Consider the following 15,958-nt stretch of genomic DNA (forward strand, 5'->3'; position numbering starts at 1 on the left):
ATGGTAAAAGAAACAGAGCAGTTCAGCAGATGAAAAAAATAAACAACAACCCACATTTCAATTATTTGTATGTTATATGGCTCCATTATAAAAATAAATATGGGCCACCTTCCACAGGACAGTGTAATGCTACACACTTATTGGCTGACCTTTTGGGTTTGTGCACAGATTACCGACTCAGCACTGTGGCGTGTGGGTATGTGAGACTTGCTCGGTATGTTTTTCCTTTAATCTATCACTCTGTATGTACAGTACGGTACAGTACAGGCGCTGCTCATAATAGGAGGGTTAAAAACTAAAAAGCCTCCCATGTACACACAGCAAGTCAAGAGTCAAGAATAACTAAATAAAGTAAACCATAGAGGTGGAGGCCCATCCGTTCTTACTCGGATCTCCACTGGAACAACCTCCTGAGAGAGGAGCCTCTGATTGGGCCTCTGGTGGAGAATGAGGACGCCGGCCACATCGAAAGTAGGTGCCAACAAAAGACGCACGAGAAGTCAGAAATGTGTGTGAACATGAGTGAATTCCCAGTGACAGCTCTCAGGCCCCTGGGAAATGATTATCCACGAGACGTGGAGGTGGAGCAGGAGGGATGGCAGGGGGCTGGTCAGAGAAAGGTTGACGAAGGCTTGGATGAGCAGACGTTGGAGGAAGATCCCGCTGAGGAGGAAAGAAGAGGGGTAAGAAGAGAAGGAGTGGAAAGAGGAGAAGAAGATGTAAGGGGAGAGGGAGGAGGAGGCTGAAGAAAAGAAGTTGGAGAAGGAAGAGAGGAAATGGACAAAGAGGACAGGGAGGACGACGGGGTGGAGGGACAGGACAAAGGCTCAGTTGTCATTAGTCATGGTCGAACCACACCCATCATCAAATTGGCCCTCACACACCTGTAAAGTTTTGTGACTGTATCCTACTATGTAATGGCTTCATGGTATCTAAGAATATAAATCACCATGAATCTGCATTGACTCAAATGACTCAATTTCAACTGATAAAGTCCAAAGGCGGAGTTTTGATCCCCCCCAAGTCAAAACATCATGTGTCAGTATGAATAGCAGGCCCGGCCAATCAGACGCAGGGTAGGGGGCGGGTCTTCGCGGCGGCGGCAGCAGCGACACCTGACACCTGACACCTGCTGCCGACAACTCAGGTGTATCGCCTGTAGCCCCGCCCCCCCCCCAGTGGCAGCCAGCTAGTCGGTCGCCTCACCGGACTGATCCGAGGGACGACGGAGCGGCGGGACCTCGGATTCATCCAGGACCGGAACACGTCGGGTTACATGAAGCGACCGTCTTCTGTCCCCCCTCTCACACACACACACACACACACACGCGCGCGCGCCATGGATGAGGTGTTTTTTAAATCCGCGCTACCCGCGCCGGACTCTTCCGTGCTGGGCGACTCCAGTCTGGCTCTGCCGCCTGCGAGAGAGGCGAGTGCCACCGACCGCGGTCTGCGCGTCCACCAGCAGGTTCAGCTCACGCTGGCGCGGAGGGCGAGGAGGACCGTGTCCAATGGTAACGTGTCGACTTTGTTTCCTTCTTCTGCGGTCAGCATGATTTACATCCAAAAGAAATGCACAGCAGCCCCCGAGAGGCGGTCGGCTCGTGGGCAGGACCCACACAAAGGCCATTCACTGTGCAACCCTCCCTCACACAAGAGTTGTGAGCAGCTTCATCTAAGACCTTTAACAAAACCATATCTCATGTTTTTCAATGTCAGAGGTGAAACTATATGAGATACTTATAGTGAATACATAAAAAGGATGAGCAGGGCCAGACCCAACATCTCTTCCGTCCCATACTGTTTAGATCTGGTGACCACCCTGAGGGGTCTCGCTCCTCATGTTTGGAACACTGCCCTTGGACCAAGTCCAAATTTGGGGCCTTTTGCCATCCAGAGGATGTGATTTGTCATTTCTATCATTTCTATTTAATACAGGCGTTTTTTGTGAAGGGAATGCATGCTTGCATAGCTGTTTCCTTGTCCAACAGGTTTCTGCAGTTTCATCCATCCGACTGAAAGCTGATGGAAGTCACAGCCGACAGAGCCTGATGTATAATGTTAATACTTCCTGGCATGCCATTATTGCTTTATGTCTTGGTAGATGTGGCTATGAGTCACCCATAAATGCCAGTTAATCATCAACCGTAAACAACAACGACGATATTTTCTGGACAGCCTTTACTCCTGGCTTGTTGGATTTCTTCCTGACCAGATGGTTTTCAAAGAGGATTCCTCGAGTGACAGATAAAATTCCTGCTGATATTTTAGACCAGAGGCTTTCGTCCACCATTATAAAGTCTATAAATAAATAAATGTATAATTCTGAGTTAGTAACACTGTATTGTACACACTATAAATCCATTGTCAATTGATATGTCTATATCATGAATAATACATCTGATCCCCCTCTTCCGTCCAAATGCAAATGAACACAACGTTTTGGGCTTTTACAGTTTACAAAGTCGCTCAGCACCCCGAGTGTGTACTTCACCCTTTTATTAAGCTCAGGCAGCCGGGGGGGGGGGGTGGGAGTCACGCCGCCGACCCGCGGAGGTGTGAGTGTTGCCATGCGTTTAGGTAATTACTGTGAGAAACTGTACACTCTCAACAAACACCTCTTCAACTTGTTGTTTAAGGTGGTGTCCACTTACAGAGAAACGCAGCTCAGAGCTTTGATGCTCCAGATGGACTTTTACCAAACATGAAGGTGAGGATCTCTTAAGCTGCTTTACTGACTCATATGCACACGCACGCACACACGCACGCACACACAAACACACACAAACACACACACACACACACACACACACACACACACACACACACACACACACACACACACACACACACACACACACACACACACACACACACACACTGAGTCACTGTGTCACTGAAATGTCATTTTTCCTGCGAAAAACCATTGAGATCTGGTCAGGTCAGTACTTGCGTGTGTTTTATTTGTGGACTCATTGATGCTCATCACGCTGCACTTTGAATACCGTGCCCCATCATTTGAATGCATTCAAATGGTCTGCAGCTGCTTTATGTTCAAAGCCTCCCAACTAGTCTATCGAATGAATAATTGTGTTCTTACATTTAGCTTGACATCGTGATTCGTATCACATTTAAACAGCGTTCGCTCGTGTGCTTTGGAGCCCTGAAACTGACAAAAAAAGAAAAGAAAATGAATGAGCTTTTGTTTTATATTGCCATTCTCATGCCTCATTTGTGGTAAAATAATTAGATGGTATTTTCTTTATCACTAATCAGTAAATTAAAAATTTGATTCAAGGTAATATAAAGCTTTATATTTACTTTTTAAACTTCATTTCATTTATCTAACTAACAGCATTAATTATTATTAATGCAGCCAGTTATATTTTTTCACTTACATTTTGTCCTTTTCATGACCCATATAGATAAAACCAAAAGCACCCACAAACAAAAAAAGTTGTCCATGCACGTGGCAATTAAATCTTATTATATGATAAACATACATATGTGCTTTATACAGGTTCCGAATTATACATAGAGTTCAACTGAATAAGCCTTTATAGACTAGAAGTGAGAATAAACAGGTCACACTGTGTGAAAGTGCAGATTGTGCTTTGTTTTGTTTTCACAGGTGAATGGATTGAACTTCACCCACCGCTCTCTTTCAAGCAACCATGTGCAGAGACCACCCAGGAGGGTGGAAGTGTCTCCGCCGCTGAGCCCAGGATTACCTCGCAGTCGCTTCAAATACAACACCCACCGCTTTGGAACGTACACCGTCCCGGGACCCAGTCAGTCACAGAGGGCGGGCCTCTTGCTGGACCGCTCATTAGGGTCTGATTCTTTTTTGCGCTACGCCTTTTCAGAGGCACCTCGCGGCACGCGGCCGCACGCGTCCACTATCGCACACGGCAGCTTCTGCCAGAGGTCGCTGGGACAGACAGCGGGGCCGCAGCCTGCGTTTGCAAACGCCGCATTTCAGCAAAGTGGGGAATATGGCTCTCGCTGGAGTCATAACCGAAATGTTGTCCAACAGGAGAAACACCCCATGCAGGGGAGAAGTGGGGATGTGACGCTTGGTGCTATGCAGCCCGACGACGGGCTGACCTGGTGGGCTCAGCTCAGGAGGGGTGGCCGGGGCTTCCGCAGACTGAATTCATACCCGCCCTCGGGCACCAGCATGGAGGTGGACATGGGGAGGCAGAGGGAGGTTGAAGTCCACCTTCAGCAGAGCCGTACACAGGACGTCATGACACTGTAAGACAGTATTGTTTGTTTGTGTTCATTTCTCTGTGTCCTGGTGTGTGGATTTCAGGCCACGAGCAGGATTCGGAAACATTTGTGGAGTTGTACATCTTGTCTCATCTGCGGCCGTCCTCTTCACACAGGGAGTCGGAGAGCAAGCCTCCAGAGATGACGTTGGAGAGGGCCGTGAGCCTGTTGACCCAGGAGAACGAGGAAACGCTGATCCTTGCGGCCAGCCACATACAGAATCAATGTTTCAAGAGTGCCGATGCCAAAAAGATGGTACATTTAATCATGTGCAGCGTGTGGGATCAATGGCAATATTAATGTTGGCAGTTCAGAACCTTTCAGCCGTTGTACCTGAAGGGATACTGAAGGGATGCCAACTCCACACAAAAGCACCATTTTTATGTATATTTTCAGCATGAAAATGTTATATTTTAACCTCATTTGCAGTTTGAGGTTTTTAAACTCGTTTTCCTCTCTTCAAATTGAGACACTGAATGTAAGGGAGGGTTTAGTAGGAACAATAAAGTCTTTCTAATTTGGCTATGACTCATATATTCATGTAAAAAGGCTCTGAAAGATAACGTAGCCATCGTAAATGATATTTCCTGAAGGTCATGGCTTACACAACCTTATGCTAATGTCTGCATCTGCCTGTCTTCTGAATCTGTCGTTTTGTCTTTCTTGTTTTCAGGTGTACTATCTCCGTGGAATTGGAAAGCTCCTGCAGCTCCTCGACAACGACAACGAGGAGGTGCAGCGCGTCGCCGCCGGCTCGCTGCGCAATGTCGTGTTCCAGAGCAGCGAAAACAAGATGGAGGTGAAGGAGAGCGACGGCGTGGCCACCATTTTGTCCGCGCTGAAGAGCAGCCGCGACGTGGAGACCAGGCGACAACTCGCTGGTCAGTCTTTTACTTTGCCCTGTAAATAGGAACAATTTCCTATTGATGCCTGTTGCAAATAGTACGTTTTCGTTTGACCCGCAGGTCTTTTGTGGAACCTCTCCTCTCATGACCTGTTGAAGGAGCGCCTCTCCAGAGACGCCTTGTCTGTCCTCACCCAGTCAGTCCTCGTGCCCAGTTCTGGCATTTCTGAAGGCGAGAACCCAAAAGACGAGCTCCTAGCTGATGCTGATGTTTTCCACTTCGCTACAGGCTGCCTGCGGTAGGCCTCTTTGATCGCTTTGAAACCGGATGCTCAGAGTGCTTCTGCAGGGCGATAATAGATCGGAGGAAACAGACACCGCCACTTGTGACGGACAGACGGCACATTATACCAAAATTAATACAGAATTTGAGAACTATTCTCGCAGGTTCCTCGAAGTCAAATGAATAAGCGGATGGAGACAAGTTACAAGTTTCCGCTATATCAGAGTTAAGAGAAGGCAGAGTCGTATGTAGTGTCAGTGTTTGTCTCTGCTTAGTTGAGTTATGAGTAAATAGTCTCATCCTGGTATAAAGTGATATCCTCCATTTGAATTCTGGAAGAATGAAATTCTGTGATTTTTTGGAAGATTTCTAATGAAAACTCTATTGTGTTTGTGCCAACAAGGAAAACCAAAACTTACTTGATGATGGATTAAAGAAATGTCAGTTTCTCCTGTTTCGCTTTAGTGATCACATGAAATCAAAAAATGCCAAAAGGATGTAATTCATCTGTCAGTGCCATCCATTTTTTTCCGTATTCTTTGCACTCATCATAACTCTCGGTTGCTTGTCACAACAACATATCTGCCGTGGTTTGAGATTATGTGTCGTTTTGTTGGTTTCCAGTCGTATATCATCCCTCTGTTTACAAAGCAGAAGAGAATCGGACGCGACTGCTCCCTTGGCAACTATAGCCAGATGAAAAGAGTCAACGACTGAATTATTCATGGCGCTCTCTCTTCTCTCCGCTCTGCTGAACTGAAATCACTCAGTCCTCGCTGGCCCAGTGTTATCAAGTTCTCCTTATCGTGTTCTCAACCCCTTCTGCGCTCCCTGCGGATGAGAAAAACATGTCGAGGACCTGTCGTGTGCAGTTAGAATGTTCATTGTTTTCTGAGCGAAGGTGGATTACTTACTGTAAAATAAATTTTAGAGGCTTAGGAATATCCTGAAATCCAAAATACTGTTTCCATTAAAAAGATGTATGTAGTTGACACACACGTTTCCATTTGGCCCATTACAAGGTGGGAATTTTTTGAATTAAAACACACCCACGTCACATCACCTCAATTCTTTTAACTGTTTTTGTTTTCAGAAATCTGAGCTCTGCCGGACCAGACAGCAGAAAAGCAATGAGGCACTGCGAGAATCTCATCGACTCCCTGATCTACTACATCCGAGGAACCATAGCCGACTATAAGACGGATGACAAGGTGAAGTGAAAATGATGAGCATCCCACAGAAAACGTTCATCTTCACACGGTCGGTTTCACAGAAAGGCGGCTCGGCAGTTTGATATACAGTCCAGTTGGTTAGAGGCCCACGAGTAGAAATTTCCACATCTGCACACTCAGATATTTTGAGATCCATGATATATTTGGGCCACAATTTTTGTTTCTACTCTGTAGTGCCTAGTGTAGTCCTTTGTCTAGTCATTCCTATAATCTGGGCTGTACCTATAAATTGGCTATAATGTATATGATTTAATATTCATCTACGTTCGTATCTGCTCTGAAGTCCACAGAGAACTGCATCTGCATCCTGCACAACCTCTCTTACCAGATCGAGGCAGAGCTTCCCAAGAAGTACACGCAAGACCTCAGAGAATCTCGACTAAACTTGGCCCCCGAGCCAAAGAGTGTCAGCTGTTTTCCTCAACGCAGTGCCAAGATCACAGAGGTAATCCCTGCAGACGATAATCCGCCACGACAAAACAAAACATGCGGTACAATAGTGGACAGCGAGTCTGTGAATTGGATTTCTGCATGTTTAATCTCCCATAAACGCGACCATAGTTATCTTTCTCTTATTATTTGCATGAAGAGAAATATGAAAGTGAGTACAATGAACAGCTGCGGCCATTTTCTTTTTATACTAACAATATACCCAATGTCATGTCATATGAGAGGGGTTGGATTATCACCAACTCTGCAGTTTCCCTTAAGCCCTCAGTGTTTTGACAGTTTGTTGACACAGTATTGCTCCCTGTGTTCATTCAGAATTGACCCACAGGTCCTGGGTGGGACTGAGTTCAGGCATTTCAAAGCAAAAAAAAAAAAAATCACTGTATGCTGTTGCTTCAAGATTTCCTTTCCTTGGATTTCAAGGTCACAGCCTAAAACCAAAGGTACACAAAAGTTTGTGGACCTTGTATCCTTTAGAAATATGAATGAGGTTTTTGCTGAGGGAGATCCAGACACACATACCTACAACTATTATATTGCCCTGCTTGCTACTGTGACCCGCAAGTTAACAGGCTCATGGCCGTGGTTTTATGCAGTCGGCAGGGTAAGCTGTCCCAAATCATATGATTGGAGAAACACACACAAATATAAATATTTAATTATTTTTAAAGGAGGATAAAGGAAGAGAATTTAAATATAATAATACAATACTCATTTTAACATGTAGCATGTAACAGGACATGCATGAAAAATAAAGACAGGGATATAGGATTACAGTTTGGAAAAGGCATTTTATCGTTGCCTGGACATTGGACGCTTTAAACAACATATCTGCAGTGCAGCCGCTCGGATGCTGCAGGATGAATTCTTCATAATTATGTGAAGTTACAGTATGATGATGCTGCAGAGTGGCACTGAGGGCTCAGCCAATCTCCTCCGGTTGAGTCAACACAGACAAGACACAATGAGATCAAGAAAGATGCACGTCGTTCCTTGTCATTCATCACCCGGCTGCGACTGTAGCCACCGCTTGTCGCCAGCGTGAACCCGGCGAACCCACCCGAAAGCCGCAGCTCACCACCCGTTTCTCCCCACAGCATCTGGAGCGACGGAGCCCTCTGCTGGAGGAGAAGGCGAACCCCCGCGGCATCGAGTGGCTCTGGAGCGCCATCACCGTCCGCATGTACCTGTCGCTGATCGCCTGCAGTGTGCGCCCCCACACCCAGGAGGCCGCTGTCGGAGCCCTGCAGAACATCACAGCTGGAAACGGAGCGGTGAGACTGTCTAAAGATTCATTGATTATAGAGAAGTCCATGTGACCGATTTCAAAACGTGTTGTTAAACAGGGACCTTCTCTTTGACGGCATGTGCAAAGATTCATGTTGACCGTTGCGATAAAATAAAAACATATTTTCAAACCATTTTAATCGCTGATCGAAACAAACCTTTACCAGGGACATAAAATATAGTTGTTATCACGTCGTCAAATCAAATTGTAATAGAAGAAATATGTTACATATTCTATATGTCTTGTGTGGCAGGTGTCTGAAGCCATCGCTTTCACTATTGTTCAGCGGGAAAATGGTCTTCAGCAAGTCAAGAAGATGTTACAGGAGGGGGAGAGTGATGTGAAGAGGACGTCCATATCTCTAATAAAAAACCTCTCTCAACACCAGGAACTGCACCCTGACATCGGTAACTTTCAATTCAAAACAGCATTTTCAGTGTCAGCCTCGAATTTGTACCTTTTTGAAATGTGCAACACCTAAAACTACACGTTTTGAATACAATGAACTAAATGTATATTTTCCTGCACATCTTCCACGCGTGTCTTCCTCCTGAAGTGACACAGGTGTTGCCCGAGTTGGTGGGGATGCTGCCCAACGACGACACGGGCACCGACCTGCCCTCTGAGGTGACGGTGTCTCTGTGCCATATCCTGAATGACCTGAGTCAGAGTGCCCCGCAGCACGTCCGGGCCATCGTCAACCAAGGAGCCCTCCCGAAGATCCTCAGCATCAGCAGAAAAGACAGTGGGTGAGTCAGCGCTCATCTCATCGCCACTCGAAAAAGCACTTATGAAAGACTCGAAATAAAGGGATTTAGTAAATGGAGGTTTTACCGTCCCTATATTCTCTAAATCAAGAAGCAAAATACCTGTAACCTCTCATATAGAGCCATATGCACCTATATGATGTGCTCATACAGTATGTACAGTAGATGGACAGAATGATTTCACCTCCCTGTGTCCTAGTTATGGGCCAACCAGAGCGGGTCAGGCTGCATGTGTCCTGCTGCACACCATGTGGAAGCACAGTGATCTCCATGGGGCCTACAAGAAGGTGGGATAAGATAAGATGTAGCTTCATTGGTGCATTCATACATATTATCCTTATCCACGCAGTACATTACACATGCTTACCAAAAAAGGATGATAATCAGTCGTGTGGCTTTCCTCTGTCTAATGCATTGTACTCGCCGTCTGCCACAATGTCTTATTTTGGTACCACCACCAGGGGGTAGTAAAGTGAAACATTTTCAACTTCCACATACAGTAGCTTTTAGAACCTTTATGATACAACATGATTTCAACTCTTTCTTCTTTCTCAACAGTGCGGCTACAGGAAAGCTGATTTCATTAATGCGAGAACAACAAAGGCAGTGAACTCGGGACGAAACTGAAAAGATCCTGTTCCATCTGCACTTCAAGTCGCAGTTGACTCACTGCACTGTTTTCCTGTAACTGACTGTCTCAGTCAGAGTTTGGTCGAAGACACTTTTCTCAACGCTGAAGAGAAAAACTGCTTTTCCCTTCAAAAATCTGAAACCACTTGAAAAGTTGCTGTCTATTAGTGCAGATGTTAGTGTCAATGTAGCTTGAGAACAAACATGATATTTGTAATTGTGGAATAGTGAAGAAAAGAGAGTGTTGTCATAAAACGTAAAAGAGATGGGTGACCATCATTAAACACAACAACACACGAACGACATTAGTGAAGAGACATTATCATTTCATGGAACCTTCAAATCACTTTTCAGTTTAACGTCTCTCGGCGAAAAGCATCGGATGCTTTCAGCCGCTGCCTTTGTGCCTCCTGTTCAGACAAACTGACGAATGAATGTAGAAACCTTTCCTGAAAATGTAACATCTCTTCATAAAATAATGATGAATGGAAATCTGTATTATTCCTTTGTGTTTGTCTAGTTTTTCTCTTGTTTGTTTTTTCAATAGTGGCAGCTTTTGTCTTCATGGTGTTGCTGTGTGTTTGTAGGCGCTTCAGGTAATTATACAAGAACCACAAAGAGAAAAAAATAGATATTTAAACTAAGAACATTGACAATCAATACATTTTTTGGGCAATCCATTAAATAGTTATTGTATGTACTGTACATAAATGTATTTTAGATAGAATGGCTTCCTACTGTAACACAACAAGCTGATCTGCCTTCTCGAGTTGTTTGCTGAACTGAATAAACTGTTTTGAATAAACTTTACTGTTCATTATCTTCCCGTTACACCACAGGTGTAATGTGTGAGGTGGCATTTATGTGGTCTAATCTCTCTGCCTCAAGAAGATGACTGAGTATAATGTTGTGCTCGACCTGACATACAGCTCTTTGTCAACGTAAAACCATAATTAAGCAATTCTCTGGTGTGTGGCAGATCAGGTCCGTGCCAGTGGATTGGACTCAAGCCTCTGGTGGCGGCTTTGCTCCTTTGGGTCTCTCAGTAACTTGGACGTGAGCTACACTGCGCCACAGCTGAGCGACGGAGGAGCTGCTCAAGGAAATGAGCAAAGGAGAATCTGAGATGTGCAGGTACAGAGACACTGCACCAATACTCTGAAAACTGAGACGCTCATCCTGGGAGCCTTGGTGGTTGCGCTCACACACTTTGTGTTTAAACAGACAAAATCCCCCCAGAGAGCCACGTTGTCTAATGAGGCAGGTCCCAACTGGGAAAAGCTACAAAGGCCTCACTTGATTCCAGGCGGCGGTTGAATTTTTCTAAACCAAATTAACTTTATCCCACAAAGTAATTACAGCTTTGTATCAGGGATTCTCCTCGTATTTGCATATCCAGCTCACAAGAGTGAGGATGTCTGCTGGTAGAAAGTCTCTATCTGCCAGAATACCTGGAATGTAATAGCATGACATCACATGAGACTGCTTTTGAGCACAAACATTCTATTCTTCCTATTTTTTGGCCTCATGATGAGCTGCTGCATTCAGTGTCCAGAGCGAGATGCAACCGTATTTGCATTTCATATGTATTTGCATAGACAGAAAATACACAATTCACAAAGGATGAAGAATAATTTAACTAATAAATATTTCAGATCGAATTATGTTTCCTGTAAAGATGTAGAGACATTTCCCCCGGTCCAAAACTCGAGGTTTGCTGTCAGTATATCCTGCAGAGGGCAGTGGTGTAGCATTCACATAACAACCGACCAGTCACATCAATGAAGAGCAGAGGGAAAAAAAAGATTCCCTGTAAAATTGTCCCCAAGTGGTTCTTTGTCCCCAAATAACATTTATTTTTCATATTCATAAAGTCTCAATCCGACATGTTTTAAGTGGTTTAGCCGCGAGATTAAACCCTAAGCCTTTCTATTTGAGGAACTAAACTCCGCACTTTCCCTCTTTTCCACTAATAATCTCTAATTCACCCACTTTGTGAACTATTTTGGTGACAAAAAGTCCACGATTTTCAAGCCTTTGGTGTGCAGACGAAGAAGTAGAAGCCAAATCCTTTCAACAACAGCCTTCTTGTCTCTCCGCAGCTTATGCTGATCTGAGAGTTGGTCAGATTTATTATTTCCCAAGGAGAGCCTCATCTTTTTGTTGAGAATGAGGTGATCGGACTTGAAGAGAGGCATCATGGGGATTAGTTGATAAGAATAATGAAATGTTCACATTTGTAATTTTCGTTAAAAAAAAATATGTTACTCTCCTTATCCAATGTGAGGGTTAACGTAGTCTGAAGCCTAAATAAAGATATTCACAGCCCAACACAGAAATATTACACGTCCAAAATACCAAAATAAGCAATAATAACAGGTGTTGAAACACATGAGAATGGATTTCACCATGGTCCTCACATATTGCGTGAACATGTTTGGTGCACAAAAAGAAAGAGAGGATTCTTTCACAGATCAGCAGCAGTGGAAAACAGGCAGAAAAGAAGCCAGCTTGACTTTTCTTTTTTCCCCTACTTTACACTGAGGCCATTGTCGGGGGTGTCAGCACTCAGGGCAAATTGCTAGTCACTGACATAATCACTCAAGAACATTGGGAAGTAAAATAAAGTGTTTTTTTTCAGGACTCAGTCCAGCCTTTCATGGTTTCCTGGGACTTACGTGTGTCTCTGGCCACGCTGATCTCTTGGGAATGTCTGGGATGTACCGCTCGGTGATGTCACTAACTCCGACACACGCTAGGTGTTTTAAATCAGGACCAGATGGTTGGCAGTGCAGAGGTCGCCGCAGCGCAACCCCAAAGAAGCGACAGTGCACCAAACGATAGGAAAAGGATTTTGTGCAGTTTGTTGTGTGCCGAAGTCAAAATGTTTGATTTTTGAATGGAGTCAGGTTTGTCAATAATTCTATAAACAATATGGAATAAAACAATAAAAATAGGGCTACAGAAAGCCATAAAACACAAAAGGAAGATTTTCTACAGACTGAAAATATGTAGGTTGTTTTGCTCCAAGGCCTTCTGCCATTTATAATACACTGCAAAAATACTATTCCTACAATACTAATGCTTTTTGCTTACATGCCATTCAGATCATACCTTTTTATTTGGTCAATAAACTATTATTTTTAAATGACTCACAAATACATTTTGTGTATGCTGAAGGAGGAATTTGGATCTATCAAATTCTAAGGTATGTAATACTGGTGCTCAAAAACAGTATTTACTGTCTTGTCTGAACTGCCTTGAAAAAACATGAACTTCATGAATGAGCATCACTTTTACTTACTGATTCCTGTCTGCCGAGGAAAGATATAATCAAAGTGTCTTACGCCAGCTGGCATACAATGGTTTGAAAACAGATGTCTATTAAAAAAAGAAATCTTGAAAGATTGTAGTTTCTCGAGCTGCCCATTGTTAACCAGCTCAGCGGTGGCCGCCGCTCGCTCATCAGGAGGCATCGCCTACAGCCGAGCTCACCCGGGCCACTCGCTCTGTGTGCGTCCGTCTCTTCTCAGTTTCCGGCTTTTTGCAGGTCATTTTTCACACATATTTATTTTTGACTCACTTCAAAGCAAGCGCCTCCACACCTTGGTCTTGGTTTCAGAGAACCCCGTGCTCCCCTCCCCCGGAGCCCGGTGACTTTCTGGCCTTTGTTTGGACCATGTTGGAGTTTATCCCCTTGTTGGTCAAAGAGCAGCTAATTAAAAAACCACCCGCTTTGCCAGATAACGGGCAGTCTGATACTCAGCCTGGCGGTAACACACAGCCGGCGTTATGGACGAGTTGAGTCTTGTGAAAGAGGGAAAAGGTTTTGCACTCCTGAAACAAAGCTCACAAGCTTCCAAATAAAACCACCTGTGCTGAACAAAGGAAATTTTAAATGTGTAGGGGGGGGTAACAGAGAAACCTGAATCAAGGAAACAACGGTGTCATTCGGGTTTCAACAACTGCTCGGTGTGATGCCCTTCAAATCATCAGATGTATTTTACTCTGACAGATGGAATGAGTTCATAAATTTGATATTTATCTGAGTTTCATGATGGTGATATAATGGACATGATACATTTCGTCAGTCGAGAACAATGACTCCAGAAAGGGTTGAGAGATGAACACTATTTATCATATGCCCAAAGTTAACCTTTTAAATTTCCGGCGGCCTTTGTTTTTCTTGTGAAATATTGGATAATTTTAGGCAGTTATAAGTAAATCGCTTTGGTGGAGCTGGTCACAACTGGACAAGACATATGCAAATTGTTGCCATGGAGTCACAAGTCACTCTGCGACATGAATCTAAAAGACTGGCTCAGTCTCTAGAAAGATCAGTGCTTCTCCCAGTAGCTCTGACGGAAAAAGGGCAAAGGAAACAAATTATTGTCGTGTGAGTCATCAAATCTTTGCACATTTATGTTGAGTACACCAGATTCCTAACTTCAACTTTGTAAGTGTACAACCGCAAAAGAGGTGGCCCATGCATGGCCAAGCTCTTATCCAAGAAGAAGTGATAACATGAGAATCAAATGGTGACATTGACCTTGTTGGATTCTCTTGTAACAGGAAGGAAAACGTTTCAGTGGTCGTCGAGTTTTTGGGTAGACCTCGCTTGGCCCCTTTCCTTTAGTGTCAGATGTCTTGTGTCCTCGGGATGACACAACTATCAAGCGCTCTATTCATAGGGAGCCTGCTTCACAGGTGAGGACTCCAATTTGGCTTTGGCTCTTGATACCAATAGACGTGGGGGAGAAATCTGCTCAGCCTGAAAGTTTTCAGTCCAACTCAGAAAATTGTGTCTGAAAGTTTGCCTGAGCAGGGAAGATCAGGTCACTGCTTGGAGGGCAAGGAGAGGACAGAGCCAAGGACTGAGCACCTGAGGGCTTCCAGCAATGAATCCTTTTATAGATGCAGTCGGCCAGGTATAGAAAGAGACCATATACAGTTAAACTCTCAAATCACATGGTCTGCTGTGGAGCCAAGCAGTAACTAATGGCTGGCCGTGCCGAGCGCAGCAGACAGGTCAAGACGGATGAGGACCGGGAACAAGGAGGCAGCATGAGGAGTGTGGAGTGCCTTTGAAATTCCGAGTCGTTCAGTGACTGAGTCTGCTGGCCTGACTCGTGACCGACTGGGGGTCACGGGGGTCGCGTTGTGAGTCGACAGAGGAGAGCCGGTCGGAGAGTTTGAGGAAGGGATTCAAAGGGTCGTTCAAGTCGTCTGTTTGTCAGTCAGGTACAGGCAACAGATGGGTCCAGAGTTATTGGCTTCTTGAATGGACGGCAGACAGAATGCAGACACGTGGATTTGATGAGAAGGTGATGAGAGAAATGCGACTCATTTATCCTCAATCTTCTCAAAGCGTAGACAAAAGGTATTAAAGAATCAATAATTCATAATTCACCTATTTGTGTTGGTCCAGGACTGTTTGCGCGAGCTATTTGCTGGTGAAGTCTTTCCTACGGTCTTAATTTCCTTCCTGTGATTTCCTCGATTGTGTTGCAACATTTGAACTGCTTCGGATTCAGACTTCGTCAGCTGTCCACCATGTAAAAGAAAGAAACCACTGTAGCGACATGAGCAGATTTATGTACAGTCCAGAGAGAGGTCGAATGAGGCAAAGTGAAAAAAAACATGCAGGGACCTTAACCATTTGGCTGCCGACAACTTTTGGCTTCAAATAGGCTGTTGTTGTTGTCGCTACATTTCCAACTAGAAACATTAATCTACATAAAGCTTCATGTTGTTAGAGAATCCATGTCAGTGACGAGGCTGTCCCCCCGTGGTTTTAACTTTGTGATGAACAACCAACATTTTTGTTCTCAGTTGAATTATATCAGTGATGTAGCAGTCTGAGTTTTGTGTGCATTCATTCTGAAGATGGGTATTTAAATCCTCAACTCTGTCAGACCTTGAAACCTCTGCCCGTAAGAAACATTGATCTCTCATGGCTCGATTACAGCCTATAACATGTTGAAGATTAATTTCCGAGTCAAGTTCTGAATAGATATTTAGGCCTTAGCCTTCAAGTCTGGAACCAATGAGTGCTATTAGAATTAAAGATGGCTAGAAAAAAAGACCCATGTAATGAGTTTTATTTAATTTATGAGCCATATAACATAATTTGCCTGCAAAATGGGTTTGTGAGACGCTGCTTAATTGAGCAACACTGAGCAGATAAAAAAA

At 44.3% G+C, this 15,958-nt stretch overlaps 1 protein-coding gene across 1 annotated transcript; it reads left to right on the forward strand.

Moving 5' to 3' along the window:
* The first annotated feature begins 1,167 nt into the window (after positions 1-1,167).
* On the forward strand, positions 1,168-10,571 carry pkp2 (plakophilin 2). Its single transcript, XM_035646192.2, has 13 exons — positions 1,168-1,514; positions 2,640-2,710; positions 3,632-4,257; positions 4,389-4,527; positions 4,946-5,153; positions 5,238-5,415; positions 6,493-6,610; positions 6,915-7,076; positions 8,179-8,355; positions 8,623-8,776; positions 8,926-9,118; positions 9,336-9,423; positions 9,695-10,571. The coding sequence occupies exons 1-13, from the start codon at positions 1,277-1,279 to the stop codon at positions 9,761-9,763; spliced, it is 2,421 nt and encodes an 806-aa protein (XP_035502085.1). The 5' UTR covers positions 1,168-1,276; the 3' UTR covers positions 9,764-10,571.
* Positions 10,572-15,958: the final 5,387 nt, after the last annotated feature.

This window comes from Scophthalmus maximus, chromosome 12 (assembly GCF_022379125.1).
Source record: "Scophthalmus maximus strain ysfricsl-2021 chromosome 12, ASM2237912v1, whole genome shotgun sequence".
NCBI lineage: Eukaryota > Metazoa > Chordata > Actinopteri > Pleuronectiformes > Scophthalmidae > Scophthalmus > Scophthalmus maximus.